General features: G+C 42.5%; 2 protein-coding genes across 5 annotated transcripts in view; one reads left to right on the top strand and one right to left on the bottom strand.

Annotated features, from left to right (window-relative positions):
• Window positions 1-1,402, bottom strand: part of LOC135316038 (protein spinster homolog 3-like) — a 48,032-nt gene extending 46,630 nt beyond the window's left edge. The window contains exon 1 of the mRNA XM_064467597.1: window positions 1,286-1,402. The gene's annotated coding sequence lies outside the window, so the exon portion shown is untranslated. The remainder of the gene's footprint in view (window positions 1-1,285) is intronic.
• UBE2G1 (ubiquitin conjugating enzyme E2 G1) lies at window positions 284-27,390 on the top strand. 4 transcript variants are annotated; one of them, XR_010375499.1, is made up of 7 exons: window positions 284-590; window positions 15,609-15,711; window positions 18,783-18,880; window positions 19,976-20,154; window positions 23,889-24,011; window positions 26,021-26,056; window positions 26,174-27,390. XR_010375499.1 is itself a non-coding variant. In XM_064467601.1 (7 exons), the coding sequence occupies exons 2-6, from the start codon at window positions 3,507-3,509 to the stop codon at window positions 23,973-23,975; spliced, it is 495 nt and encodes a 164-aa protein (XP_064323671.1). In that variant the 5' UTR covers window positions 284-590; window positions 3,306-3,506; the 3' UTR covers window positions 23,976-24,011; window positions 26,174-27,390. The 4 variants fall into 4 exon arrangements, 3 of the variants coding, with proteins under 3 accessions (XP_064323671.1, XP_064323670.1, XP_064323672.1); XM_064467601.1 differs by lacking the exon at window positions 26,021-26,056 and adding an exon at window positions 3,306-3,534; XM_064467600.1 differs by lacking the exon at window positions 26,021-26,056 and having other exon boundaries at window positions 286-590.
• The last annotated feature ends 364 nt before the right edge of the window (window positions 27,391-27,754 follow it).

Raw genomic sequence — 27,754 nt, 5'->3', positions numbered from 1 at the left:
AGAGGCAACTAGGAAAGCAGCCAGCAGCAGAACCACCGTGCTGGGGAGGGACAGCGCGCTACGCCCATCCTGAGGATCTGAGGAAAGTCCTCCTCAGCAGCAGCTCTCCTTCCCTCCCCGCAGGCTAGGGCGTTAAGGGGAGGGGGGGGGAAAGAAGAGAGGACCTTCTCAACATGGCGGCCGAAAGCCTACTCGCCCCGCCTCCCCACCCCACAGCCCCTCTCAAGATGGCGGCGCGGAAGGGCCGGCGGCCGGGCCGGAGTGCGCCTGCGCGCCGCGGCCCGGAGTGCAGTGAAATTCCTGGCGGGCGGGGGGAGGAGGTGGCAGCGGTGAGGAGGAGGGCGGCACGGAGCCACGGCCGCGCGCCCCTGCCAGGGACCCTGCGTGCTGTGGCGGCGGCCGGCGCGGAGCCACCAGACCCCCGGGGGGCGCGGTGCGGGCGGGCTGAGGGCCACTCGCCGCCGCCTCGGGCGCTCGCAGCACCAGGAGCCGCGCCGTCCCCGCCGCCGCTGGGACTCCCTTCCCGGGCAGAGAGAGGGGGAGAATGACGGAGCTCCAGTCCGCCTTGCTACTGCGGAGACAACTAGCAGGTACCCGGGCTGGGGGCCGGCGGGGGGGAGGGAGGCGATCCGCCGCGGGTGGGGGGGGGGGCGGCGGGGAGGGGAGCGGAGGCCGGGCTCTGAGGGGCCGGGGCCTGTGGTGGGGGAGGGGGCGCCGGCTCGGGGGAGGGGGCGGGCGGACGGCAGGGGGTGTGTGTGAGGGGGAAGGGGAGATTACGCCCCCCCCGCAGCTCTCCTGCCCAGCCGGGAGCTGAGGGAACTAGGCCGAGGGGGGGAGGGGGAGCCTGCCTGGCGATCGCTGCCAGGGGAGCCGGGGGGAGGGGTGCGCAGGGCCGTCGTGACGGGGGGGAGCGTTTCCTCCGCTGCCCCCGTCCCGTCAGGGAAGTGGGGGCTGGCAGCGGCCCCGCTACCCTGTTCCCCACGCCCCGTGCCTGGCAGCCTCCCCGCTCTCTCTTGCGGCCCTGTCTCCCCAGGGCCAGGGCGGGGGTAGGGGGAGAAGGGAGCCGGAGCTTTCCTCCCCGCGGCGGGAGGGACGGAGCCTCCCTGGTGTCAGGGGGTGTTAGTCGGGCACCGAAAAGAAGCGGAGGAGGGCGGGTTTCCCCCCCCCCCCGCCCCGGCTGGAAACGGTACTTGAGGCCCGGGGTGCATCGCCCCACTCCGCGCACCTTCCTGCGGGGACCTGAGGTGCCCCCGTCCCGCCTCCCCTCCCCGGCTGCCCCCCTCACCTCCCGTGCCCCGCGCCGGGGAGGGCGGACCGGGAGGGGGAGGCCGCTTCCCCCTTTGTTGTCAGGAGAGGAGCCGGGGGCTCTGCAGGCACCGGCGGGGGGAAGGGGGCGGGGGAGGACCGGGCAGCACCGGGATCCGGGCGGAGGGGTGTGGAACGGACACACACACACGACCCGGCCCCGGGGAGGGCGAGCGGGACTGCCCGCCGCCTGCTGCGGGGGGGAGCCCGCAGGGAGGGGCGAGGGGGTCCGCCGGGGGCGGGAGGGCGGGACGGGTGCGGGGAAGGAGGAGTTGGGAGTCTGGGCTCGAGGACGGGAAGGGCCGGAGCGGCGGGCCCGAGGCCGGCGGAGGGGAGCGGGGTGGCAGCTCGGCTCCGTGTCGCCAGTCCCCGCCGCGCCCCCGCCCCCTCCCTTTGTCCCCGGGCGGGCGGGCGGCCGCGCGCGAGGGCCCTGCCTGGGCCGCCGCCGCTGAGGGGACCTGGCTCGGGCCGGCCCGGCGGCGGCGCGCATGCGCGGGGCCGCCCGGGCGGCGGGGCGCACAATGCAGCTCCATGTGTCGCTCGCTGCCAGATTTAAAGAGAAACGAGCCGGCGGCCGGCTGCGGCGAGGACCCTGCCGCCGCTCCTCCCCCGCTCGCACGCCTTCGCCCCGCATCTGCCCTCTGGCTTTCTGCGGCCGGCATAAACTGATCTCCCCCCCGAAAACGCACGGGTCTACCCCGCACCTTGGGCGAATCTGATTGCCATTTTCGTCCCTTATGTAGAAGTTGCTTCATAGCCAGATAAGGAAATGTGTGCTAGGTGTACCTAAACTCAGGCAAATATAGCGCTGGCTGAAGTTTGCTGAGTAGCCATACAAAGGGACGGGGTCACTGCGTGGCACAAGAATTCCTGGATGAGGATTTTGGCCAGAGACTTAAGTAATGTCTTTGAAAGTGTAAGGTGGAAAACAATATTGTTAGCAGTAAGGAGGTGAAGTTGCATAACCAGGTATAGCAAGCTAGATGATGTGTTGCATCTCCGGCACTATCTTCTGGTTTTAGTTGATGATAATTTGGGAAACTTCAATGGAGTTAAATATTAGCACAGGATTTTTTTTATCCCGTTAAAGTGACATTCTTTAAAAAAACCCAAACCACAAATTTGTACCTACCGTGGCTGCACTCCTGAACATAAGCATGCACCTCTTAATGCCTTGGTAACTGCTGAAGTTCAGTGAGGTGTCTGCATATGCTAATAACACTACATATAGGCTTACTACAGGAGCTGCAGATGGGATTTGATGTGAAGCTTCTCTTTCCTATAAATGATCCCTCTAGGGAAGTAATAGGGTAGAATAGTTGCTCCCTAACTTGATAAAAATGAGCATTTGGTAACCTAATACAGTTCTTTGGTTGCCTGGAATTTCTCTTTTAACTGACTAATTGTGCTCCATGAAAGAAAGTCTGGCATTTAGCTGAAGCCTTTCAGTAAGTATTAGCTGTCAGCTGCTTGTTGTGTAGCTTTCCTCCCCCCCCCTTGTCTTATGAGGTCTTAAGACCTTCTGTAAGCACAAGCTGGTTGGATATGTAGGTAGACTTGTAGACTGTGAGATTTGGGGGTTAACTTCTGTTTCCCTTTCTGCTTACTCTCTTATGAAGGCTTCATGTGGAATGGTAAAAACTGGTAAGCTTTTCCAGTTGCCCCTATTACTGCTGCTGATTCAACTGTGCTGACTCAAGTATTGTAATCAATTGCATGTAACAGGCAGCTCTTTTGTGGGGTTTTTGTGTTTTAAGTATTATTAGTGTCTTCGCTATCCCTTTACATGTATTTAAAAAAAATTGAAAGCAATATTAAAAGTGGTTGTGAGTATGCATACTTAGTGTGGTGAGTACTGAAGAAGAGTCTTGAACTCTTCAAAAGTCCTGTCTGGAGTAACTGACTTGAGAGAGCAAATAGTTTCCTCCATATGTGTTAACGTAAGCAACATCTGAACTGAGCTGAAACTGGACTCTTGACACTGCTTTTTCTGATGGCAGGCTATGTGGAGTTGCAATGCAGAGACTGAGCTTCATGATGTCTGATCTTCCTTCCCTACTGCTGACTGTCTTCTTCCAAGTCTCAGCTGCTCCAGTGTGTCCCTTTGTTTACATCCACACTACTTGTTCTACCTCAAAAGAAAAGTCAGCAGTGTGGTATTCTTTCCCCTGGTGGGGCTGATACTTCAGTCCTTCTGCTACATGCAGCTTTTGCATTATATCGAGTGTGGTGAGTCATTGGGTTGTACCTAGTGGTTGGGTTTTGGAGGATGGTGAACAGGTCATGAGTTACATGATCTAAACCAGTTTAAATTGCTCTAGATCACTCACTTGTCAAATTAGGATTATTCAAGCACAAGAGATATGAAGTTGGAGCTGTTAGACTTGGAGCAAGACACCCAGAAGTGGAGGGAGGTTGAAGGGGGAGTCTGAAACCCATGTAATGGCGGAACAGTTGAGAAATGTAGAAGCTCTTTAAAGGGTGGGACACTGGATAGCTCTTTTCAATGCCAAGAGGAAAAAACAATGACAGGAGGAGAAAGGAATGTAAAACAGTAGTTCTCAGAACTGTTAGCTGTCTTGTCTCCCATATGCTTTGGTTCTTAATAAAGACTTATGGGGAAAACAGGTGTCTGTGGCATGTAGCACTTCAGTGAGTTGGTTTGATTCTTGAAGACTTTGTTAAAGTGAAGGTCAACTGGTAAGTCTTTTTGGTTGTCAGTGAGACTTAAAACCAAGGGTCTTATCAAAACACAGAATGAAACTTGACAACGCAATCCCAGGTTGCTCCAATAAGTGTGTGAAGACAGACTTCTATTTTTTTCTGGAGCAAGCTGGCTTGTGTTGTAACTTGAGCAGGTAACTAGTGCCACGGTACCATATATACAACACGCTTGTCGACTTAAGTGGCGTGTTCTGGATGCTGATAGTGCTCTAGGAGAAGGGATATTTAATGACGGTCATAAAATATAACTTCAAGTTAGATGTGGTTTTTTTGTTTTTTTAATCCCAAATACTAAGTAGCTTCGCAGTGCCTTTGCTAATGAAATATTGAGCTATGTCACTAGGGAAATAGTGTAGTAGCTGTTTTTATATTGACGTGTACTTGCCCTGCTTTGGGCACAAGAACAGTTCAAATCAAGGTAGTCAGAACTGTGGGTAGTTTTTATTTGTTGTATTTTTTTTAAAGTGTTTAAAGGAACTGCTGAGTGGGGACCAAAGCCAGTTAGAGTGCTAGTCTAACTGGCTTGGGCTGAAGGGAAGCTCTCCTCTGTGGATCCCTGAAGCCAAATGGCCATTTCTCTGCAAATCATCTTTGCTATAAGCTCTAGCAGCATCTGGAAATGTCCTAAAATTCAATAAACATATTTGTTCTTACAGGTATTCTTTTTGTTTTTGAAGGAGAAAGGCACTTTGTTGTGGATTGGTAATAGTGTGAAATAGGAGCCGTGACCTGTCCGTTTCCTCTTATGGGTAAGGTGCAGGAAAAACTAAAAGAATGAAGTGCCTCTGAACTTCCAAAAAACCAAAAGGCAACAGCAAGTATGTAGATTCATATAGCACTAGATTAGCAGGGGTCACCCCCCAAGGGAAGTGAGGGGAGGATAAACTGTGTTCTTTGTACAGCCCCAAAACTTTATGCTCTTTAGAAGGAGGCAGGAGACAACTGAGAGTGTAAAGCTACTCTTCGAGACTCCAGAGCTGTCAAGTCCAAGGGTTTTTGCAGACTGAGGCATTTCTCTGAATGCTTTTATTTCATCTTTTCTGCCAAATCCTTTCTGACAGAGTAGGCAGACTTGTCTAGTTCATCCAGGAAAATCATCTAGGGAGAATGCAGTTAAATCAGTAGTGCACAGTGGAACCAGAAGTGCGAGTCGTCTTTAACATAACATGGATCCCTGAAAACGGGAATAACTGTGCTCTTGTTGGCTGAAGTTGTATTATGTTGTAAATACTCTCCAGCTTAGGATACAAAAAAACCCCTGCGCTAATATTTTTGTCAAACATGAGAAACATGGCAGTATTTCCATTTAAAGTATATACAGCTCCTATTTCAAAGTAAGAAATGTCTAATTAAAATCTAACATGTTGGGAAACTATTATATGCTTAATATGACAGTTCAAAAATTTTTACTTGTGTAGAAAAATCTTGTAGCATAATGCTGAGCTAGTTCAATTTGTAGCAGTTACATAGGATTTATTTTTGAAATATCAGTATTGAATTCTGAAGGGAATTATGGAATTAAGATCACTTTATAGATTGACGCTGAGATGGTGTATCTCTTGGGTGGCTGGTGTAAGAAGCCTTTGTTTACAGTTTAGTACTGGCTATTTACTGGCTTACAGCAGGTTTTTCTACAACATAATCATTTGAGTGCCACTGATCTGAAGTACTGCGCTGATGCTAGTCTGCCTGTTAGCTACCGTGGAGAGTTTTTTTTTTGTATGATGGGTAATATTCTGCATTATCCTGAATAGTTAAGACTCCAAGGTCCTGCAGATGTCAAACTGAACTTCTGTATTGCATAAAATGCTATAACCTCCCTGCCTCTTTTTAAAAGACTCTTTCATATTTCTAGATAACAATCAATCTTTGTTGCTCTGGTGCTTTTTGGGGTGCTTAGATTACAATGTGTGTGTACCTCTCACCTTAACACTCTTGCAGAGTAGGGCCCCATTACAGCAGATGCAGTAATCCTGTTTTTTGTGAGGATGTGTTGACAGAAGCATCAAAGCTACCTTGCTCATGCTGAAATGATAGATAATATCATTGCTAAAACACATGCCTTATTACAGTGACTAGAGTCTGAGCAGTATAAGGAGCCTGAATTTCTGTTGCACTGCAAATAACATAATGGGTGTGACTTGTGGCAAACTTTACTAACTGCACATGTTAGGTTTTTCAAATGTTCCTCTTGCAGAAATAAGCTGAACTCTGCCTCTTCAAAGAAAAGAGTATTTATGAAAGCAGTCACAAGAGCAAAAATTCAGGGATGCTGGCAGTTCTGGAAAGTGACGTTTAGCTAAACCTCAGAGTGGAGGGGCTTGATGACTCAACCACTTGCTTGAACAGGATGAAGCAATAACAACCTGCTTCATAAGCTTACCCCTTGATGGGGCAGCTAAAGTCACAGCCAGCTGGCTCTGGCTAGGTCAGATTACTAATCTTTCAGTGAAACAACCAAGCTTACCATAAATGAGTTTTTTCCTTTTCTGCTCCCCCCAAACAAGGCACTGTAAGTTACACCAAAGTGTGGACATATCTGGATCTGGCAGTATGCTCTGCTCTGTTAGAGAATGGTGGAATGGGAGAATGTTGCTGGAGATCCTGTGAAATAAGGAGCAAATTAACAGCTTTTGAGAAAATACTTTCATTAGAAGAATTCCCACTTTATTGATAAGATCTTTTTATTTGGAGATGTTAAATCACCCAAATCCCACTCAAATGTCTTGCCTTCTGTGATTGATAGTGATTCCAACTTTTAATACTAAAGAACTATCTGCTGTGGAAATGTAAACTGTAAGGATTTGTTGATTTACTAGAAATGTCTTTTTTTGGTTTAAGAGAAACTTCATCTGGGGTAAATCAAGTAGAGTGAATAGTCCTCAAATAAAACCACATAATTATAACTGATTCTGCCTTGACTCTTCTGTGTTTTTATTAATGCAAGGGAGACTTGGAACAGTACACGCATATTCATCTAAGATAGGGTTACTTGGTCCCTTCTTGTGGTTGATATTGGTACAGGTTGTCTTTTTTCTTCTCCCAATGCCCTATTCTAAACACTTTGAAAAGAAGTGAACTTTGTAGGTAAAACTTATTTTCCTCAAATAGGTATTCTGCTAAATTTTCTTCTAATGTGTTTAATGCAATCTGTTTTGATCTAGGTGTTCTTGTTTGCTACCTGTAAGGCTGGGGGTTTTAAAGTATTCTGCAGAAGTAAGCTTCAAGTATTGGTTTAGAATAGGGTGGAAGTACAGCATGTTTTTACCAGCATAAAGATAGGGTTCTAATGAAGTGGAACAAAACTGAAAGGTGGCTGCTGCTCCGAAAGTGTAAACTAACCAAATACTAAAATGAGTGGGCAAAGTTAGGTGCCTGTAGAAAGAAGAGCAGGTGGCTTTGGTGAGGGCATGTGACTCTTCAAACTCGTGCTGTCTGCTTTTCGTCCCAATGCATGGGAACAGAATCTGGGTAACACTTCACGTGCAGGCCTGTGCTTCAGTTTTCCGTGGTGTGTGCATATCTGTCAGTAGACTGGTCCTGGCAAGATCTTTTGCTTATGGAATTTAGTAGGTCTGAGTTTCAGGCCACCCTGCAAGTGTAAATGTTCATATTTTCTTCTTCCTGCTCTTAGGTCCAAGGTATATCAGCTGGAACAGAGATCAGATATCAAGACCTTGTAAGAATACTAAGTATAGCAATCTAAATGAAATAGGATTCATAAAAATAAGTGCTCCCCTGGGCATGAATGTTAGCAGTGCTTGTACAGGTTTAGAATTAATAGTAAAGACTTTTTGATAGAAGCCCTTTGTAAAGGCTTTCACATACAGTCTGTCTGTAGGTGAATTGTTAGTTAAGGGAAACCTATTTCCATGCAGTCATCACAGTACCTGGTATGTCAGACTGGCTGTTTTTTTTTTTTGTTGGCTTGTACTTGACGCTCATCTAAAAGGTGATGCTGTCAGGAGTCACTTAGAGAAGTGACAATTCTAAATAACAATGTAGCTCAAATTAGGATATACAAACCTGTTATAATATAAGCAAGAGGGAAAACAGGCTGGAAAAGTGTCCTTGACTTGCACAACAACTTATGCATATGAAGAAAGCTTCTGATGAACTACTCACATGTTAACATCTCCCTATGGCACAGTCTTGTGATACAGACTTTCTAGTGGATTTCCTAGAATCGTGTTCTATTCTTGTATGTAAACCACAAGCATCCTAGAGCTCTTGGCTCTTTTCAGCAATGCTCTTTCAGGGCTGATGTGTATGACTGCTCAGAAGATACCTGAATGGAAATTTTTTTGTAGCTTTAGTCTGTTGGTAATCTGCAAACAGCTGTTAAGCTAATTAACTTTTCATCCTGTCCATGCTAGACTCAACTACATTAATACGCCTGGCACCTAGGATGACCCTTGTATTGCACACAACTGCTAGAATTTGGCAGTAGACACCTGGAGCTCTGTAGGCTCCTTTGTAGGTGAGAGAAATAAGTACATGCACACTGTGATTCATCTGACCTGTTTTTGACATCTGCTTTGGGATAATCATGGAGTCTCAGGAACAACTTATCCTGATGAGATCCCTGTTGAATGCTGCTGAGAGTGACAGTCTCAAATACAGGCAGGTCCATGTACCCACTTGATACTTGTCTGACTCTTAGAGTGGAAACATGCATTGGACACTGAGGACAAAATGAAGGTGGTGTTTCTGTTATACTGAGTGTGGTAATGAATGTGACCCTGTGCTGCAGTGGACTATGGGCAAACCACGGAATGTTTCCTGGTGAGATACTTGCTTCCTTTCAGGTGTGGACTTCAGAATCAGGGTTCTTTCAATCCTCTTGACCATCCTTGTTCTTCCCTTCCTCATACCACTTCCCACCCAAATTCAGACCTTATTAGGAATTTTTTTAAGATCTGTTCAACCTCCATTTTAACGTGGGTGATGTAACTGTGCTAGATTCTGATGTGATGGGATAGACAGTGTGCTTCAAGCAGTCTAGCCAAAGATGGCTTTTCAGGAAACAGTTTATCTCAGTTTCTACCAAAAATACATGATTGATATTAATTTGCACATATGTTCTAAGTTTACTGCTGAGAATCTTAATTTTGGAAGCATAACTATTTCAGAACTTAAAACAATGGAATGCAAAGGTTTTCATCAGTATATCTTGCATTTCCAGTGTTCTATGGAAGCTGATTTGGACAGGAAAGTAACTGAAACAGCACCTTCATCTTGAGAGAAAAGTCTTGTGGGCTTAGTAGGCACTAAGTACTGTGCTCTAACTGTGCTCTGTAGCAACTTAAGTTACTGAGTTGTAGACATTTGCTTAATGGTAAACACATCAGGGGGAGGGGGAAGGAGACCTTCCTCCTGGGTAATGGTAAGTGTGGGATGCTGGAAGAGGACTGATTTGAGTGTGTGTACAAGGAAGGCTTCTATGTATGAAGGGTGCTACAGAAGGAAAATGTCTCAAAATAGGTCATTTCTATTCTTGCCTGTCTTTATGACTCTTGTATAGAATGGTGCATGGGAGTGGATCATGAGCAGAGGAAACTGGGTTGCCAGGTGAGATCAGTATCTGTGGTCTAATTGAGACTCTGAGAGAGCTGGCTTTGAGACCTTGAAGTTGAGATTGATGTCTAAGAGGGCATTGACAATGTCTGTCAGTGGTTACTTCGCTGGAAAAAAGGGACTATGGGGAACTCCTCAGTTTTCAACTAAATAGCTGACCTGAACTTTCAATTGTCTGTCTTCAGGTATGCCACAACTCGTGCGAATGTGGAGCTACAGAACATACACAACAAAGAAACTTGGTTCTTAGCTTACGTCTAGAATAATGTGACAGACACCTTATTAGTAATATAATTTCAGAGTCTCTCTAGCCAAGTTTCTCTGGTGCTATAATCTTAATCAACAGACCCATATTGGCAGTTGTAGGAGCTTCTGCCTCTTTGCTTTGGGCTAGTGTTGCTGTCCTCTTGTTTGCAGAGCTGAGCTGTGGCCCTGGCTAGGAAGTTGACTGGAAATAAAAACATAAATCAAACAAGAAACCTCCAACCTTGTCCTCCATCCTTCCAAAACCTGTGCAAATCATTGGAAGGCTCTACAGGTATAGCTGAGGAGATGGCAAACGAAGCATGTTGATGCAGCAGCGTGCGAAGCCGTGTAGCACTGTACTGAGACGATTTCTGTGAGAAACTTGCCTGTTAATGCTGCCAACAGAACCCTCCCTAAAAATCCCCTGAACTGAGGGGAGAATTAGACCTGTAGAAGTCTATAATGCTGCCCTTATCAACAGGGGGTGACGCATGGAGCACTGGAAATTAGTTGCTAGGCTAAAGTTAAGAGTCAAATGGAGAGCTGCTACTGAACTGGTTGGTAGAGATCTCTCTTTAAGACAGGTTTGTCTTTACTGCTTCAGTCTCACTCCAAAATAATTAGTGTCCTTCTGAGACTAAAACTGTTCTGTCTTAATTGGTCACTGCCCAAGTGGCTGCCAGGAGTGTGTGCATATCTCGTGCTGTTTTTGTCTGAACTTTTTTGGATGAGCTTGTGGAGCAAGACAGAACATGATGAAAGTAGATAATACAGAGAGCTCTGAGAATACATCTCTGCAAGATCATGTTACTTTAGCATTATCTCAGCCCTCATCTTCTAGAATCAGAGAGTCACAGCTTGGTATGCAGGCAGAAAGGAAAGTCTTGGAAATCATAACTGACCTCAGTTAAGTAATATAACTATATGGAAGTCATGGCTTGTGGTACACAGAAGAGGAGTCTAGAATGAGGATTTTCAGTCTGTACAGTTGTTAGAAGCTCCTGGACTAGTGCTGAGACTCAGAAGAAGCAACCAAGAAACAAGCCTGTGTATAGCAAATGTAAACCTCTGATATGGCCTGCTTGTTCTGGGAACTGTGTGTAAATTGGCTAGATCATTTCTCCAGGAGCCTTAGCTAGAACTTGGGCTGTCCAGTCTCTGGTTTTGTGCTGGAGTCAACCCACTGGTTGCACAAAACTCAACCGCTGTCTAACTTACTAAAAAGGCTGCTATTAAAAAGAATGTAGAAGCTTATATTTTTGAAAGCTTTGCTCTGTAATGAAGCTTAAAATACTCTGAAGCGTTCATATGCAGTGGCTGGCTGGGTGAAACGTCAAGCTGAAAAGTTTAGATGCCGTACATAGCTGCTACATGTAGCCATGGGGCTCTTTCTGCTTAGTCATTTTTGTTGATGCTGTTTTGCTTTTGGATTGGTGAAAGTCTCTTGGCTTAAATAAAGGCAGTTATAGTGAGTGTGGGAACACCAGTAGTTTGGTGTCAGCTAAACACTGAAAATGGAAGCACAGCTTATGGTACTGTGTTAGCTCCAGTTTAAGGCAATGGTAACTTAGTTCTGCTTTAGTAAGAGCTAAACCGCTAAAGGAGCACTGTGTTCTGTTGGCAGATCATGTGGGAGTCTAGGCATTGGATATTAAAGTCTGTTCTGGACTAAAACAACTCTGTTAGATTATGGGCCTGTAGTCTTCCTCATCTCCCAAACTGGGTATTGATTCAGGACTGGGATTAAAGGGTCTGAATGTATAATTTATAAGCAGCCACAGGATTCTTTCCCCAGCATGTCGCTGTTTGGCAGCTGTCTGGGTTTGTGCTGCTTTGGCTGTCAGCTGCTGCTTGAGCTGCAAAGGACTCTACCTGAAACTGCTTCTAGAGTGAATGTAAGAACTTATTTTTTCTCTGGGAAGAAAAATTTCTGTTAAACTGTCAGAAATGCAGAAAATACTGGCAGAAATACTAAACCATGTTATGTAATAATAGTAGCAAGTAAATTGCGCTTATTCAGGCATATGGGCATGGTGGAGATGGTTTATATACTCATTTACATTTAAAAAGTACGGAATATCTTTAGATAAACAAGAAATCTCAAAGACAAACTAAGTGTTGAAAAAAATAATGTGGAGCAGTTTTGTTCTTCATAGGTGTCTGACTTCTCTGCTTTTCCAGGAGTTGTAGGTCAGTTCTTCAACATGGATTTGTAGGGGACCTGCACCAAGGGCTTCTTACCTCTCCCTGGTGGGGGGAGGGAATTGAATCCTTTGCTTTATGAAACATTCTCATCATCCACGTGTTTGTCTGGGAAGACCCTTGTTCAGGCTGCAAGTAGTTAACTGCTGTAGTTGGTAGGAAATGACAGACACAGAGAACAGGTGTCTCCTTTTCTTGAGTGCAGTGTCAGTGTCACCAGAGGCTCTGGTGGGCAGAAGTCCCTCTGCCTAGCAGCTGACTCCTGTGACTGTGAGCATAGTGTGTGTGTGTGTGCTCCTTTCTTGCCATAGTGGCATCACTGTTCATTTGGGATTTTGGTGCATGGGTTTCACTACTGTGTCTCTACTCATGGAGAGAGAGGTGGTACTACTAGTTAACCCTTATGTAGGGGAAAAAGCCACAACCAAACCAACCATAGGCTTCAGTGCCTGCAAGTTTTAACAAGTAGCAGCTCTTAGCTATCCATGGTAAAGCAGCCAAGGATGATGTTTTTCATGTCCCAGTGCAAAACTTTCCTGAGATTTCCTTTTTTGTCTGCCAGCCATTAGCTGATGTGCAGTTTAGCATAAATAGTCTGGATGGAAAAGCTCATTTTAATGTGCCTGTGGTAATTCTGCATACCTCTAGTGGAGAAGGTGCCTGAGCTTATATCCATTGTTTTACCTCAAGTTAAGTATTTGTGCAAGCAGTAGCTTTCTGAGCTATGCTTCAGTATTGCTACTGTGGAAGGAAAATGAGAACCTCTTATAAGCAGAGACCGATGCCACCTCCTGTAAAAGAAGTAACATCATAATTTGCTTTACAGGCCACATCCACCAAGCAAATTTCCATAACTGCTGAAACTGAGGATTTTTGTCAATGGCTGTCGCTTTCACACAGTTTCCAGATTTTCTGCATTATAAGAGTTGGCATCTAGCAATCTCATTCCTTCTCAGCAGATCTCTTGCAATATAGTGCTGCAAGGTTTTAGGTATGAGTCAGAGTGTAAGAGCTAGGTTTCATTGGGAATAAGTACATGAAAAATGTTTCAAAGGACTTGAGGATTAAAAAAAGTTATTTGGAGGCTGAGACAGGTATAAAAAGAAATCAAAATAGCACAAATCAAGAAATAGAGAAGAAAATGTGTATGCTGGACTTGAAAATAGTGTAGCATATTTAGAAAGAAGCATGCTGAGTTTTCCAGAGTCTTAACTTCTGGCAGGCTTGTTTACAGTCTTGTCACTGAGAAGTGATAACTAGAAAACAATAAGGAACCTAAATGTGAGCTGCTTGAGTTATAGCAGTTTACACAGAACTCTGCATAAACCCTTTTCTTCCTGTGGAAATGCAGAAATGAAGGAACTTGTTTTGGAGGCTTAAATTCAAGTCTGAAAGTCTTAAGTCAACAGAAAGAGTGCAGATATTCTAGTATCTCACCTTATGTAGTTGTCATGCTGAATATTGTGTGTTACAATACTAACATAGTATCCAAAAGGATGACTTAAGTGTCCTGAATGGAGGTGGCTTTTTTCACATAAGCAATAGACAAATTTTAAAAAAATAAAATCCTGCATGAAAAAGCATGTTATTCAACTGCTAATGTGGTGGAACTTTTAATATGTGATGCTGGAGGAATGTCTGTAGTAGGGAGGTAGTAAGGGGCTGGTGAACTCCTCACCTCATGTGAGATACTTACCTAGTCTCTCTACCCCTTTCATCAAAATTAAATAGAACCGTTACTCAAGCTCATACAGCTGTTACCACAAACTTTCATAGATGCCAGAGCATGAAAACTGATCTGCTTAGTGGAGGTGTGGCCATGCTGTAGTTTTTGGTTTTGAAGCTTGCCTGGTGGTTAAATAGCCTGTGGTACCTTCTGTCTTGGGTATTGTCTTGAGAAAATGTGATTTGGTTCAATACCTAAGTCTTTGTCCTGCAACTTGAAGAGTGAATAATTGACCTCATCTGTTGACTAAACCCCTGCTGAGTAGCTTCTCAGAAAAGCCCTTCCAGTACTCTTCTTGGGATTTTAACATTTGGTCATCTATGTGGATAAATTTGAATTACCAATGACCAGACAAAATTGATATTCCTGCTATCTATCTCTTCAGGACCTTGGGCCTTCATGTGAGCTGAGCACTTTCTTCTCCCCGTGTGGACTTTTCTGTGTAGAGCCTGAATTGATTATTCTTGCATTTTTTTTAAAGTGTGTTTTAAATAGTTAAGTTCTTAACTGGCAAACACTGACTGCAAGCTTATGGGCAAATCAGTTCGTAGTTAATGGTAGCCTTTTCTCTGTAAAGATAAGAGTTTCTCACTTGATGTTCTTTTGCATGTACCTGAGGGTATAATAAGGACCTCTGAACTTAAGTCTGTAATGTTTAGAAATCAACACAAAATACAGCTATTGGGTTTACAGAGAGGAAATAAGTAGACTAACTGTGCTGTGGAATATAACCAGGTGGGCTGTATAATGTCTGACAGGACTTAAAATAGGAATTTTTTTGTTTTACAATTATTACTGTACTAATTTAATGTGGAAATTACTGACTAGCTAAGGAATAATGTTGTCTCTTCCCCTATCATGAATGCCCAAGATCCATCAGGACTCTGTATATACTCTGGAAATGCTGGGTCAAGAATTTGGCATCAATATGGCATTTAAATTAGTTTTTGACCTGAAGCTGTTGGTTAAGAGATGTCATCTTCCCCCAACCCCAAATTGACTTTTAGGCATAACTCATTCGAGGTGTTTATTTCCAAATTTTATGCTTTTTCTTGGAGCACGGTGAAAACAGAAACTCAGTGGAATCTATATCTAGGTGTGATTTCTGCATAGCTATTTCCAGATAAGCCTTCTATCTGGCAGTAACTAAATGAAGTAGCCTATAAACTTATGTTGCTGTGTTGTTTATCGTTAGTGGATAAAGCTGTGAGACAAAAAATAACCCCCCCACCCCACACCCCCCAAACCTAAACAGCATAACAGCTTATCCTCCATGCTCTCTCGAGTGGTTCAGAATGTAATAAATCATTATCTCCAGAATGCACTGGGTACAGGTCTCAAATTCTTTCAGATTCTGGAGAAAAAAAATCATTTAAGGGAGGTAGGATGTTAGCTTTAAATAAAAACATAGAGTGGCTTTTTCTTCTGTTAACATTTTCTAGAGTTAGACTTTAGTTTCATCTGGTTCCTCACGGTTCTTATAAAGCACTGTGGCTTTTTATTAATAGAAAAAAATCTGTTTTCTGACTTGCTCAGACACCTGTTGGTATCTACCTTAGGAGACAGTGTCCCACAGTTCCGAGTTATTTTGGCCCTTCTGCTCATGATGTACATGGATAGTTTTAGTCAGGCCACGGTCTCAGCTCTGGCAGCATGTGTCATGTGTGGTAGGGAGGTGAGGGAAGTCACCCAGGCCATAAGGCCATCAGTAGGCACCAAATCACTGAAAGTCATGGGGTGTTTTGGTCACATATAGAGGCATGAGCAAAAACCGCGTATGCATATCACAGGCACCTAAAGTCACTCTTAAATTCTTTTTCCTACACAGAGCTCAACAAAAATCCAGTGGAAGGCTTTTCAGCGGGCTTAATAGATGACAATGATCTTTATCGATGGGAAGTCCTTATTATTGGTCCTCCAGATACACTATAGTAAGTACTCATACTTATACAGAACCTTAAGTGAACTCGGATTTAATAGTTCTAGTTTGGTCTAAGTGACTAGAAGTTAACCTAAATCTTCGTACTGACTAAGTTAGGTAATACTTTTCTGTTGCTAGTAAAATACCTGTAAACGGCTGAATTGCTATATAGAAGTTCTAAACTGCTTTGCTCCCCTGGGAAAATGCAACACTAATCCCTTTGTACCTGTGTAGAAATGAGAAAGATTAGGCTATACTTAAAGGCAGCTTCTGTTTTCTTACGCATTTAAGTAAGGCAGGTATAATCACCTATTTGCTGTTATTGCTGTGAGGCTCCAGTTTAGCTGATAGTACAATTTTAAGCCATTACAACTTCATGCTGGTGATTGCAGGAAAATATTCAAGAGGGTTCTAGTTGGGGAAACTGCAGCAGACTGTAGAATTAGCCTCAAGTCCTGTCAGTTTGAGATGGGAGCACTTCCTAGTGTGACCTAAAGTACCTCAGTGTTGATCAAATTTGGGTTCTTGGCAAACCTTGTACAGAGGGCTTCGAAAAGCTTGTCTTTATCGAAAGAACTGGGTTCTTTAACTGACATTTGAACACAAAACTATGCAGTTCACACAGTAACTTCTTTTCCTGGATTTTAAGTTTGCTGTGTTTTTGCACTGCTGTATACCTGAAGCATTCTGGCCCATGCAGTGTGGTTGGTTGGTTTGAAAAACCCCCGAAAAAACAACCTTAAAAAAACCCAACCCAAAACAGAAACCTCCCAACATATCTGGCTAATTGAGAGAATGATTTTGCTTTGTCACAGAGATTATATATGATCATCTACTCTAGCTCCTGGGAAAAGGTTCCATGTGCAGAAGAGGTCAGCTTAAAGTGTAGCTCTTGAAGATGAACTCTGTTCTCCATCATTAAGCTGTTCCAGTGGGAAATTACTGATACAGAAAGCCTGGTGACATTTACTTGAGGTCAATTTTAGTTCCAACATGAAGTTGCAGACCTCTGAATAAGTACTTAAGCACAGTAATCGAATTGCTTTGCTCCTCCTTAAGCTCACTACATTGTGGTTCTCAAGTCTTGCATGAGATGAATTCTCCAACTTCTGTTGACCTCTTTTGAACAGTCTTGTAGTGGCTCCATTATATTCTTATGGCCATTTTATACTTTCAGTAAAGAAATACTGCTTCTAATTGAACCTCTTATATGTTAAAAATTGCAGTAGCATTTTTTCCCCACTTCAATAAGGTGCTGAGCTTGTTTTGAGGCTCTTTGGATAGACGCTGTCTTCTGTTCCAGTCCCTAGTTGCTGCTTTTCAATGTCGCATTATACTGAATCCTTCCTCCCTGGTCCGTTTTGTGATGGCAGTAGAACATAATCGTGTAACTTCACCAGGCGGTTCAAAAATCTCAAACTTCAGTTTCATTCCTGGTCCCACTTCATTTATTCTGAGTTTACCTAAAAAGACTTTAGACTCAGTGCATAATTCTACTGACAAGAGACCCCTTTATCAGGAATGTTGCTAAAAATGGCACCCATCTCCCTTAACTGACAGCTGTACTTCATTAACTGGGTTCTAATGTGTATCCAATTAAAGAGCTGTATTTATATGTAGTTGATGAGGGACAACCATGGATGCGGTACAGTCTAGTAGCTTTAGGATCTGTTTCTTTAAAAAGGGAAAGAACTTTTTCACTTTGAAAGAAAGTACTTAACTGGTTTGGGGCTATCAGTAAGTGTAATCTAACTCTCCTTGTCTTGACTAGTATGGATGTTAGAATAGCCATTGTTCCTAGGATTCTTACCCTTCCCAGGATCAAGGATTCTTTTCTAAAACTTGTGGAAGATGAATGCTGTGGGCTCAGATCCCCTCAACTGCTTTACTTTAAGAGCCAAGTCACTTAAATCTAGTGCTTTTTGGGGTTGGGCTTTTTTTTTTTGACACTTGCTAGAACTGCACATCTCTGGTTAGTGGTGGTAAAACTTGTTATTTTCTCAGTAGCCTGTGAGATTTGGATACTAGCTCCTACTGCTTTACAAATAGAGGGGGAAAAATTGCACTGAACAGCTTTGTTTTTTCTGCACCAGTTCTTCTGTCTGTGTGGCTACTGAGGGTAGCTTGTCATACTGCACATCTTGTGGCACCTTCTTGAGAGGTTATGTTCTAGTTTTTGTAATCTCTGCCTTTGCAATTTCAAGTTTTGTAACAAACTTCAATTACAAGAAATGACAGTAACAGGGCAAATGTTATAGTACTTGCATTAGCAAAATATTCCATCTGTAAGGCTTTCCATTTAATACAGGCCTTCACATTTTTTCAAAAGGGACTATTTCTGGGTTTTGAAACCTAGTTATTTAAAAAAGAAAAGAAAACCCCAACAAAAAACAAAAAAAAGAAAACCCAACAAACTGTTACCTTAGTTAAATATGGGCCTGTAATGCCATATAAAACCTGGATGTCTCTTCTTTATTATTGTTTTCCAGTTTGGTGGGTAACTGTAATGCAGAACACCTCGCTGTCTCTCTGAGTCCCCTTAGCTTAGTGTTGAAAAGGTGGTATTGGAAGTCTTTTTACAAAGTACAGCTGTAGACACAACTATAAAGCTTTCTGTAACTTTTCACTGAGGCTCACTACTGCAGGCTGATATCAAGAAATTAGGACTGCGGTATCTAAAGGAGGAGAATAAACAGGTATTTGCTGGGCTGTGCTTGAGAAGGGGTGTTACTGGTGATCTCTTGCTGTTAATAAATGTACTGGGAACAAAAATGTAAGTTGCAATTCCAGATGGTGAATTCCTTGGCAGTTTTTAGATTTCATTTTTGGTGTGGTTTTTCCCCTCTGGAACATCATCCTAATTCTAAAAAAGATACAGTGCTGGGGAACTGGCAGTATCTTATGAAAGGATCTTCTCAATCTAGAAACTCTGCATTGCATATGGAAAGGATGGTACTGTTAATTACTAACATGATGTTAAGCTGTGTGAGGGGTAAACTTAGAGCTTTTGATACATCAGTAAGTTCCAATCTTCAGCTTAAGCTTACAAGAAACTCTACTAAGATATTTTTGATTCCCCAGTGAAGGTGGTGTTTTCAAGGCTCATCTTACTTTTCCAAAAGACTACCCACTGAGGCCGCCAAAAATGAAATTCATCACAGAAATCTGGCATCCGAATGGTAAGAAATGTCAAAGTTTCAATTTCTTTTTGCAACCAAGAACTAAAATGCAGTGAAGACAAATGGATACATTTCTGTTCATGTTAGAAATATGAAACTCTGCGTTTACTTTGCCATATTCACTTCCTAAAGAAGTAATAACCATGGCATAGTTTTTAATAGTGCTGCTCTGAGAGACTGCTCCTGAAGTATTTTTGGAAGCTACTGAAAAGTAGCTTCTTGAATTCTTGGTAACTGTTCAGGGATTTTTTTTTCCCCCTCCCCCACCCCACCCCAAGTGCAAAATTCTGGTCTGAGGAGAAACTTGACTTCTATAGCTGCTGCTTGTTATACCTTCAAATATTTCATCTTAGTATTACAAACTTGGTGGTTCTATATAGAAGGCCCAAGGTTCTTCAGTGTAGCATGAAAGGAAGTAACAGCATCTTTTAGTCCCTCCAAAGACGACTTCTCCTAATGTTTCATTTACTTATGGACTGCTGGACATGGATGGGAAGGTAGAACAAAATGGAAATAGTTTACTGGGAAGGAGGAATGTTCTTTGGTTTCTAAAGTCGTTATTGAAATTGTAGATGTTGAAAACTGGGAGGAGACAAGCGCAGTGCTCCCCTCAAACGGGACAGAGAGACTGTTTTGATGCTGTGTTAGTTTCAGCTCTGGAAATACCAGAGTACTTGTCAGGCAGCTTCTAATTCCAGCAGCTTAAATGATATTCCAGTATATTGCAGCAACATCCAGCTGGTGCTGCTGCTGTGGAAAAAAAAGTGACTGTATAGTTTGCTGAACTTAACAGAAGAAGCTTTAGTGGAAGCCTGTCTGAATAGTCTTGAAAGCTGCAATGTGATGTTAGAATTATGTTCTTCCCTGCCCTGAGCGTCTTCTCTGCCAGAGGCCTAGGCATAATAACAAGCTTCCACCAAACCCTATTTATTACAGATTGAGTTCTGCAATAGTTAATTACTTTCCTTTTTTGTAAAGGGTCTTCACCAATGTGATTTCAGACTAGCTGGAGTGAAGATTAACAGTTCCGTAACTACCCTGCAGAAATGCCAGCATGTTGTTCATTACTGAAATATGCCTTGTTCTGTTTTGTAGTTGACAAGAATGGTGATGTCTGCATTTCAATTCTTCATGAGCCTGGAGAAGACAAATACGGCTATGAAAAACCTGAGGAACGCTGGCTTCCCATTCACACAGTGGAAACTATAATGATTAGTGTTATTTCTATGCTGGCAGATCCCAATGGTGATTCTCCTGCTAATGTTGATGCAGCGGTAAGATTTTTCTTGGTCTGCCAATTGTCTTCAATGTAAAAACCTGAACTTGTAATGGAGTTTTGCTTCTAGTTTGACAAACAATACAATAACTTCTGGAAGAACCTTTTATATCTCAGGCTAAGGAAGCAGTCATGTTGTGAAACACAATTACTACATAGCCCTGGGAAAGTTCTTCTAGGTTACAAGGGAAAGATGCTGTCAGATGTCATGGCGATAGTTTAATTTCTCCTATGCAGTAATGCATTTGTTTATAGTAAATAAGTTGTGCACAGAGGTACTTACTGGGTAAACTCTAGCTCCTTCAGTCTTAGAAAATTCAAGGATCTTGTGTGGCTATACACACGTAGCAGTTAGAACTGCCATTGAGTTTAGCTGCAGAAGTCAACACATTCTAGGACCTTTTTTGGTTCCTACTATGTTGTTAGTATATTTCCAAGACAAAAATTTTGCTGCATTAATATAAACTGTTAACTAATATATTGATTTGAATGGAAGGAGAAAATGTGGTGGGGTCCCTCGGTATAATTATTTTGTGACTTTTTGCATCCACCTCTGCAACAGTCGTCATGGGTTAAAGCAGTAGGTTTGACACTGTAGGTCTGTGCTTTGAGAACGTACTTGAAAGCTTCACTGGGCATCTGGCCCTCAAGTTTGGAGGCGGTGTTGCTCCAGGCTAGAATGACTGGCTAAGAAGTGAGGAAGAATGGCCTGGTTTATAGTCAAAGACCAGGGTGAATCTGCAGTAAGGATTCTGCATAAGTGAGATGCAAGTGTTTTGTGCAGCATAGTGTTTCTGGAGCACGGCCTATTCTGTGTGGGTGTATAAACACAGCTATCAGCTCTCTAGAAGAGATCCATTTATAGCAGAATAGCAATTAGTCTAATAAGTATTTGTGGTGGGGAGGGAAAAAAATCTTAGTTCTGAGGGGAGTAGGGGAACAGACTTCAGGTCCCATTCATCTGAGATACGCCAACATACTTTCCCTTGAATTACTCTCGAATTGCAGTTCAGCAGTGACTAATACATGATATTCTCTCACAAAAGAGAAGTTCTAGGTCTTTTACCTGGGGTAGTGAGGAAAAGGGAGATGGTAATCAGAAGATGCAGTATTTTCTAGAAGTGTGTTAACCTGTTCTGTTAAGCTAGCTATACATTCCCAAAGTGGGTGGGAGTTCAGTTTCCTGAAGTCTTTGATCTACTATGCTGCTAGTATTTCCAAAGGTGTTGAGCTCTGCTGAAAAACTATCATGGGAAAAGTCTCATGTGGAACAAACTTAATGGGAAGGAAAACAAAACCAGAAAGTTGTAGTGAAGAATTCCCTCATTTTTAACATCCTTTTGCATGTCAGATCTCCCCTTCTTCTGGCACGTTACTGGTGGAAACAAAAATACCCAGGACACATAGATGTCTTCTGTTGGCAAACCTGAGAGCACTGGCAGGAGCAAGTTATTAAGGAAATGCTAAAAGTACAATTGGAATTCCTCAGTTTAGACTCATGTATGTTGAATGTAGCTGACCTAGTCCGAGAAAGCGTATACTTTTAGGTACGCTTGTCACCTTCCTAGCATCTCACAAGCTTTTTAATCTTTAGCGTATCCCACTGCCTGCCAGCCACTGCAGGAGCGATTTTTTTTTTTTTTTTTTTTTCTTCTGCAGAAAGAGATGTTAGACAGAAAACTATGATGTGTTTTTTTTACCTAAATCATAGGGCAAAAGTTTAAAATGCCCTAAGGAAACACAGCATTTTCTAGCCCAGCTTGAAAGAACAAAAATTAAAACCCAAATCCAACTGTGAGGGCAGTACTGAAGCATCACTGATGTAACCTTTGGATGCCAGTAACTATTTTTCTGGCTGTTGTATTAGATGTTCCAAGTAACTTTTAAACTTCATGTGCTGCTTGAGCAGCTTAGGATCTCCTGCTGGATGTAGGTTGCATCCTCGTATTAACCAGAAATACTCATCAGGATAATGAAGAATCAGCAGCTCATGTGCTTTATTCTGAGCTGCTATCAAGACATCTTCTACTTGGTTTATGAAGTACAAGTTTATTGCAGCAACAGTATTTGGCAGTTACTAAAAGATACTTTGTCTGCTTTCATTATTTTCTAGTTTTAAGTGAGTCTAGAGAATAAGGTGTTACAGGCAGGTCACAGCATTATAGGAGCAAGGGATATACCTGCTTCCTGGAAAAATGAACTACGCATGTTGAAGTACTGTCTCTTGGAGTGGGAGAAAAATGAGGGGCAGGAGCCTGAATAGATATTGTGAGAAGCAAATACAACAGTTCATGAGCTAAAATAAGAGTTTTGGAGAGATTGCTGTCAAATTGGAAGTTTTACTTGCTCTTCAGTTCTGAACGCTTGCTTCATAGTACTGCAAACATAAATGGTAGAAATAAAAACTAAGAATCTGAAGCTAGGAGGGCACAAATTCAATGCTTTTCTTGGCCCTCAGCCATCTTGTCTAAGCTGTCCTATGTCCCAATCCAAGGAACCAAATGCATGCTGTACTAATTGCTGAAAAGAACAAATTAATTAGTAGCCTTATTTGTGTTTTCATTGGGAAGATAAGACATGCTGGGCTTTCCAACGTGCTGACTGGCTAGGTGAGCTTGGAGGTGATGAATGTAAGAATATACCAGTTATCCTAATTTTCCCTCACTGAAATTTGCTACAACCTTCACACCAAGTGGGGGTGAAAAGGTGTTGCATGTTAGGTTGCTTCAGGTGACAGTGTGGCGTAATTGTTTGGTTTTTTTTTAAAACCCCTTCCCCCACCCCTGCAGTAAGAATATATTGCTTATATCAAAAACTACTAACTGTAGAAGTTATTTCATTAAATAAGGGGTTCTTCATGTTTTCTCACCACTTCCTTGCCAGTACTCAGCATGTCAACTTTAGTCACAGTATACAATGCTCCTGTGCTTTCATCTAGCTGTCATGAGGCTGGCAGAAGAAACTTAAAACTGGCTGTGCTTTTTCCTGTGGGTTTTGGTGATACCATGGTGTGCACATCTCTGGGTTCAGACTTACCTCTTGCCTATCTTCCTGTTGGGCTTTATCTTTGTTCTTCATCTGTACAGTTCTTGAATCAGATACCTGTCACAGAGACCATCCCCATAGGTGTGCTGAGTATTCTGTTAAGGTCCTCCTCATGGAGCCAATACTTTGCAACCATGGCTAACTAGGAGGTGTTTTCTTTCGAAGGATACTGCTGTGTCTCTTCTGAATACTGTGACTTCTCTGTTTCTATCCTGGAGTGTCCTGGCTAGACTGAGAGGGAGTTGAAACTGCCCTAAAAATCACTGAATACCTACTGGCTCCACAGTAGCTGTGTACCTTCTTCCATCGCTGCACTTAAAGACATTTTCTCTAACCCCATAACAATAGCTTGTGGTCTACAGTTTGAGTTTGCTGTTACTTTGCAGGCTGAAGTAAATAGATTTCGGCCTAGACATTCTGAAATCTTGGTAGCCACCAGGTTAGTCTTGGAGAATGCCTGAAACCCAAGGAGGAAAGGCTGCATCCTTGCTGTCTTGTGAGAAGCCTGCATAGAAATCCAGAGCAAGATTTCAAGTCCTGAATGTCACAGGTTTTCAGTGACTAGCTCAATGATTGTAAGCAAATTTAGGTGTTGACTAGATGGCTAATGTCTAAAAACATCAAGTCTTCCTAGAACTTGTACATTGTTATAGGACTGACACCTGAAAGCTGTCTATTCAATTACAGAAAGAATGGAGAGAAGACAGAAATGGAGAATTTAAAAGAAAAGTTGCCCGCTGTGTAAGAAAAAGCCAAGAAACTGCTTTTGAGTGACACTTATTCAGCAGCTAGTAGCTTCACTTTTTCAGGGTAAGTATGCTTCTGAAGACAAGTCAGTTACCTGAGTTGAGGATTTCTTGCCTAAGTGTTGCTGAACTAACTTTTTTTCTCAAAAGCAAAAAAAAAAAAAACCAAACCCAAAACCCACAAACCAACCAACCATTCTTCTCAGCTGCCATGATCTCATGGAGTTCTGTGGCTGTGTTTGATACTACAGACTAAAAGAAGTGCAGTAACAGCCCCTTCTGCCAAGATTGGGGAGCTTCTTTAGTATTCTTGTATTTATGCTGTTCAGAAGTTGAAATTCTCTTTATCAGTATTCATCCTGCTTTATTAATAGTGCTTAGGGGTTACTAGAGCTGTAATAGAAGGGAATAATCATTTCTTCACGTTTGCTGTTGTGCTAGGAACGCTCCTTTGAATTTTAAAAGCATCCTGTCTTGCTATCTCAAGTTCATATATACGGAGTTTATCTTGCAGATGTTGGTGGGATGTTGCATGTAGGTTTTAAATAAGACTGGTGAGGTTGTTGGGAACCATTTGGAAAGGATTGCTTCAAGTATCTATGGGAATTTTAATAGAAAGTCTACTAGTGTATCAGAAAGGATCAAACTGAGATATTGCCTATCAGTGATACCAAGAAAGGTGGTGTTCTCTTGAGCTGCCCTAAAAAATTTTTACTGGGGAAGGCTTAGGAATAGCTTCAGAAAAAGAGCTATATTCTGCTTGGAAACTGAACTGTAGTATATCTGAGAGCCTGGACAAGTTTTGACCTGAAAGTAGTTGACGTGATATTCACACTTTATGCCACCCTGTTAAAAATGAGCTTCTGACTCAAGACACACTAATTTGAACAATCCCACTGTAGTTTGAATGGGACCTCTTTCTTTTTTTTTACACAATAAGCTCTTGTAGAAAGGTCTTGTATCAAAAAAAAATGTGGCCCTTAAAGTGACCAAAGGCCAGGTATTTAATCTTGCTATGCCAAGGAAAAACTTTCTCAACTAGCTAATAATTTCCCACTCCTGCTTTTCAAAGCAAAACAGAGCTTCATGTTGAAGCTGCCCTTTCTTAATGGTTGGTTTGGCAAATAAACTACTCTGACCCGTTTAGCTGGAGAAGGCTGAAACCATACGTACTAGTTAGCTTCAGCATACAAGATTTGTGGGGAGAAAAAACCGACACTGCGTGTAGTTTAAAGGGTTTGTACTTTCTGAATGACTAGAAAGCTTGCTAAATGTTCCTGTTAGTTTTTCTTCACCAAGGTTGTACAGGGGGGATACTTCCTTTCTTAAGCTTCTGTAAGAATTTTGGGGGTTTGGGGAGAGGGAAGGCTCCATCTGTGACAAACTAGTACCTCAGTATCTCCTCTCTGCAGAAATGCTTTGATGGAACAGAACTTTCTCCAGTATAGAGAAAGCATGAAAATGCTCAATATTGATCAAAAGACTAAGCAAAGGAACCGAATGTCTTACACAACTGCCTATAACTAGAGTGTAAGAATTGTTAATGCAGCTGACAGGGTTTTTTTTTCTATTTTAGAGAAAGGGAGTAACTGTGAGTAACGCTCCAGAGTATCCTTAACTAACCTCAGCTCTGTTGCCATGTTAAACTTGGCCATATTGAAACAATGCTCATGACAAATATTTAAGTAATTGGCTGTGTTGCTTTTTTGGAAGGCAAAAGCTTTTCTAAGTCCTGGTGACTCCTGCTAAGTAAGTGATGGGCAATGAATTGGATGAGAAGGGGCCATATAGCTGGTTCCAAACAAGCAGAGTCTGACTTGGTAGCTGTGGTGTTATTGCTTAATGAAGCACCGCTATGCCATTTTGTACTGCACTGCACTGTTGAAGCAGCATCCTTCATTCGCAGTAAGTGATGCACGGAAGTTTCAGTGATAAATCTAGAAGTGTTTAGCCCTATGTGTGAATAATGAAATGTTTACACACTCTGCACTTGACAAGCAACCCGAGTTAACAGGAGCCTGAAAGTCTGATAGTTGAGCTTGGATATGCTGAACTAACTCAAGTCTTTCTCAGGTGATGATTTTGGATTTATGCATCTTCTGTTCAGAGGTATGTAAAGCTCTTGAATAAGTAATGATTATCTTCCTTGAGCTTGAAACACTAAGTTCTTTAAAATAACTGATGATGATGATGGGTTTTATTTTAATAACTGTGATTTCTTTGTAGGTCTTCAATTGAGAAACATGGCACTGTTTTTTTCCTGCACTCTACCCACCTATTGCTGGACTTCTGTTGTTACAAGTTGGCAAACACTGGCTGGAACTGGGCTGCAATAAAACATGCCAGTTATCAATGCTGACAAGAGCCTAACAAGTGCCAACACAAGATGATTACGCATTTTGAAATCTAATGAACTGCTTTAACCTTCAGGAAGAATTGTAAAGATGTGTACATAGCACATGATCCGGATAATATATATACTGTTCATGTACATCCACAAATACACATTGTACCAAATAATGCTGTCTGTAGTTAGGAATAGAATCGTGTAAATTCTAAAGATTTTAGCAGGTTTTTCTCTCCCTATAGTTTCCTATCAGTTTAAAAAAAACAAACAACAAAACCACATAAAACAAACAACAACTTGTGAAGCATGTCAAACTAAAACCAGTTAGGATAAAGTTGTGGGTTCTCCCCCCCCCCTTTAATTGTCCTTTGACCCACTAGGGCTGAATTAAAATCTCCTGCTTATTAAAGTTTAGTATTTTTGTTTTGTTTTTGGAAATGTGCTTCCTTTTATTTTCCCCATCAGAACTTAAAATTTTCCTAATTAAACCCTGAAAGGATTTGCTATCAATTACTTGTCTTCTTTTATGATGACCTTTGTAGTCTCAAAGGTGCTTTTTCTTTTTTTTTTTTTTTTTTTTCCCCTTCCCAACCCCTTTTTTAAACCCAATTGCACATACTTCTTGAATTGGGTATAGCAATAAAACTGGCCATGGAGCACCCTTGAGCAGCCTGCTGGATATTTACCTTCCAAGGGACTTGAGTGATTCATTGGGAAGTTCAGTTGACTAAGTTAGTCCAAGATAGGAATGAGCTGCTTTTTATGGGTGACTTTTTTTTTCCCTGCCTTTTTCATTGCCTGTTTGTGGGGCGGGGTGTGTGTGGGGGAGGCTTGTTTTTCCTCAAGGTTGAGTTCAAGCATGCACATCTGTAGGCTTTCAAATGAGTAACTTCTGGGTTTGGTATCAAAAATAGTTTCCCTCCTTTTCCCTTCTCTCTCTTCTGTGACCCTTCATATTCTTTGCCTTCTACTTCAGAGTTTTCCTCACCTAATGTACAAAGAAAATTGCGATGTATATTTTCATGTAATTTGATTTTTGGAATTCTGTCACCTTCTGTAGTGAGTTCTTCCAAAATATAATTTTTTCCAATAATAATGTGTCAAACTGGCTGTCTTGAGTATCTGAATAGGAAGGGTAACTGCAGTTGGAGCACAGCTTACCTGAACATCTTCAGCAACATAACATCAGCAGACATTTGTTGAATTTGACGTACTGTATTTGATATTAAAATAATTAAAAGGCAAACAACACACATACCGTTCTTCCTATTGTAACCATCATTGGCTCTCCAGTGAGCAAACACTAATCTTGGAGTGTCTGGTAACAAGAGTTTTCTGAGCCTACTTGAAATACCTTTCTACCAAAGAAACTTCATAAAGGAACTTGCAGCTACTTGTCTGTTCTCTGCTCTGTCACAGGTTTACCACAGCTTTTAACAGCACAGAGTAACCCACTAATA

This window comes from Phalacrocorax carbo, chromosome 17 (assembly GCF_963921805.1).
Source record: "Phalacrocorax carbo chromosome 17, bPhaCar2.1, whole genome shotgun sequence".
Classification (NCBI taxonomy): domain Eukaryota; kingdom Metazoa; phylum Chordata; class Aves; order Suliformes; family Phalacrocoracidae; genus Phalacrocorax; species Phalacrocorax carbo.
The sequence above is the reverse complement of the archived record's forward strand: the minus strand, read 5'-3'. Positions and strand labels throughout refer to the sequence as shown.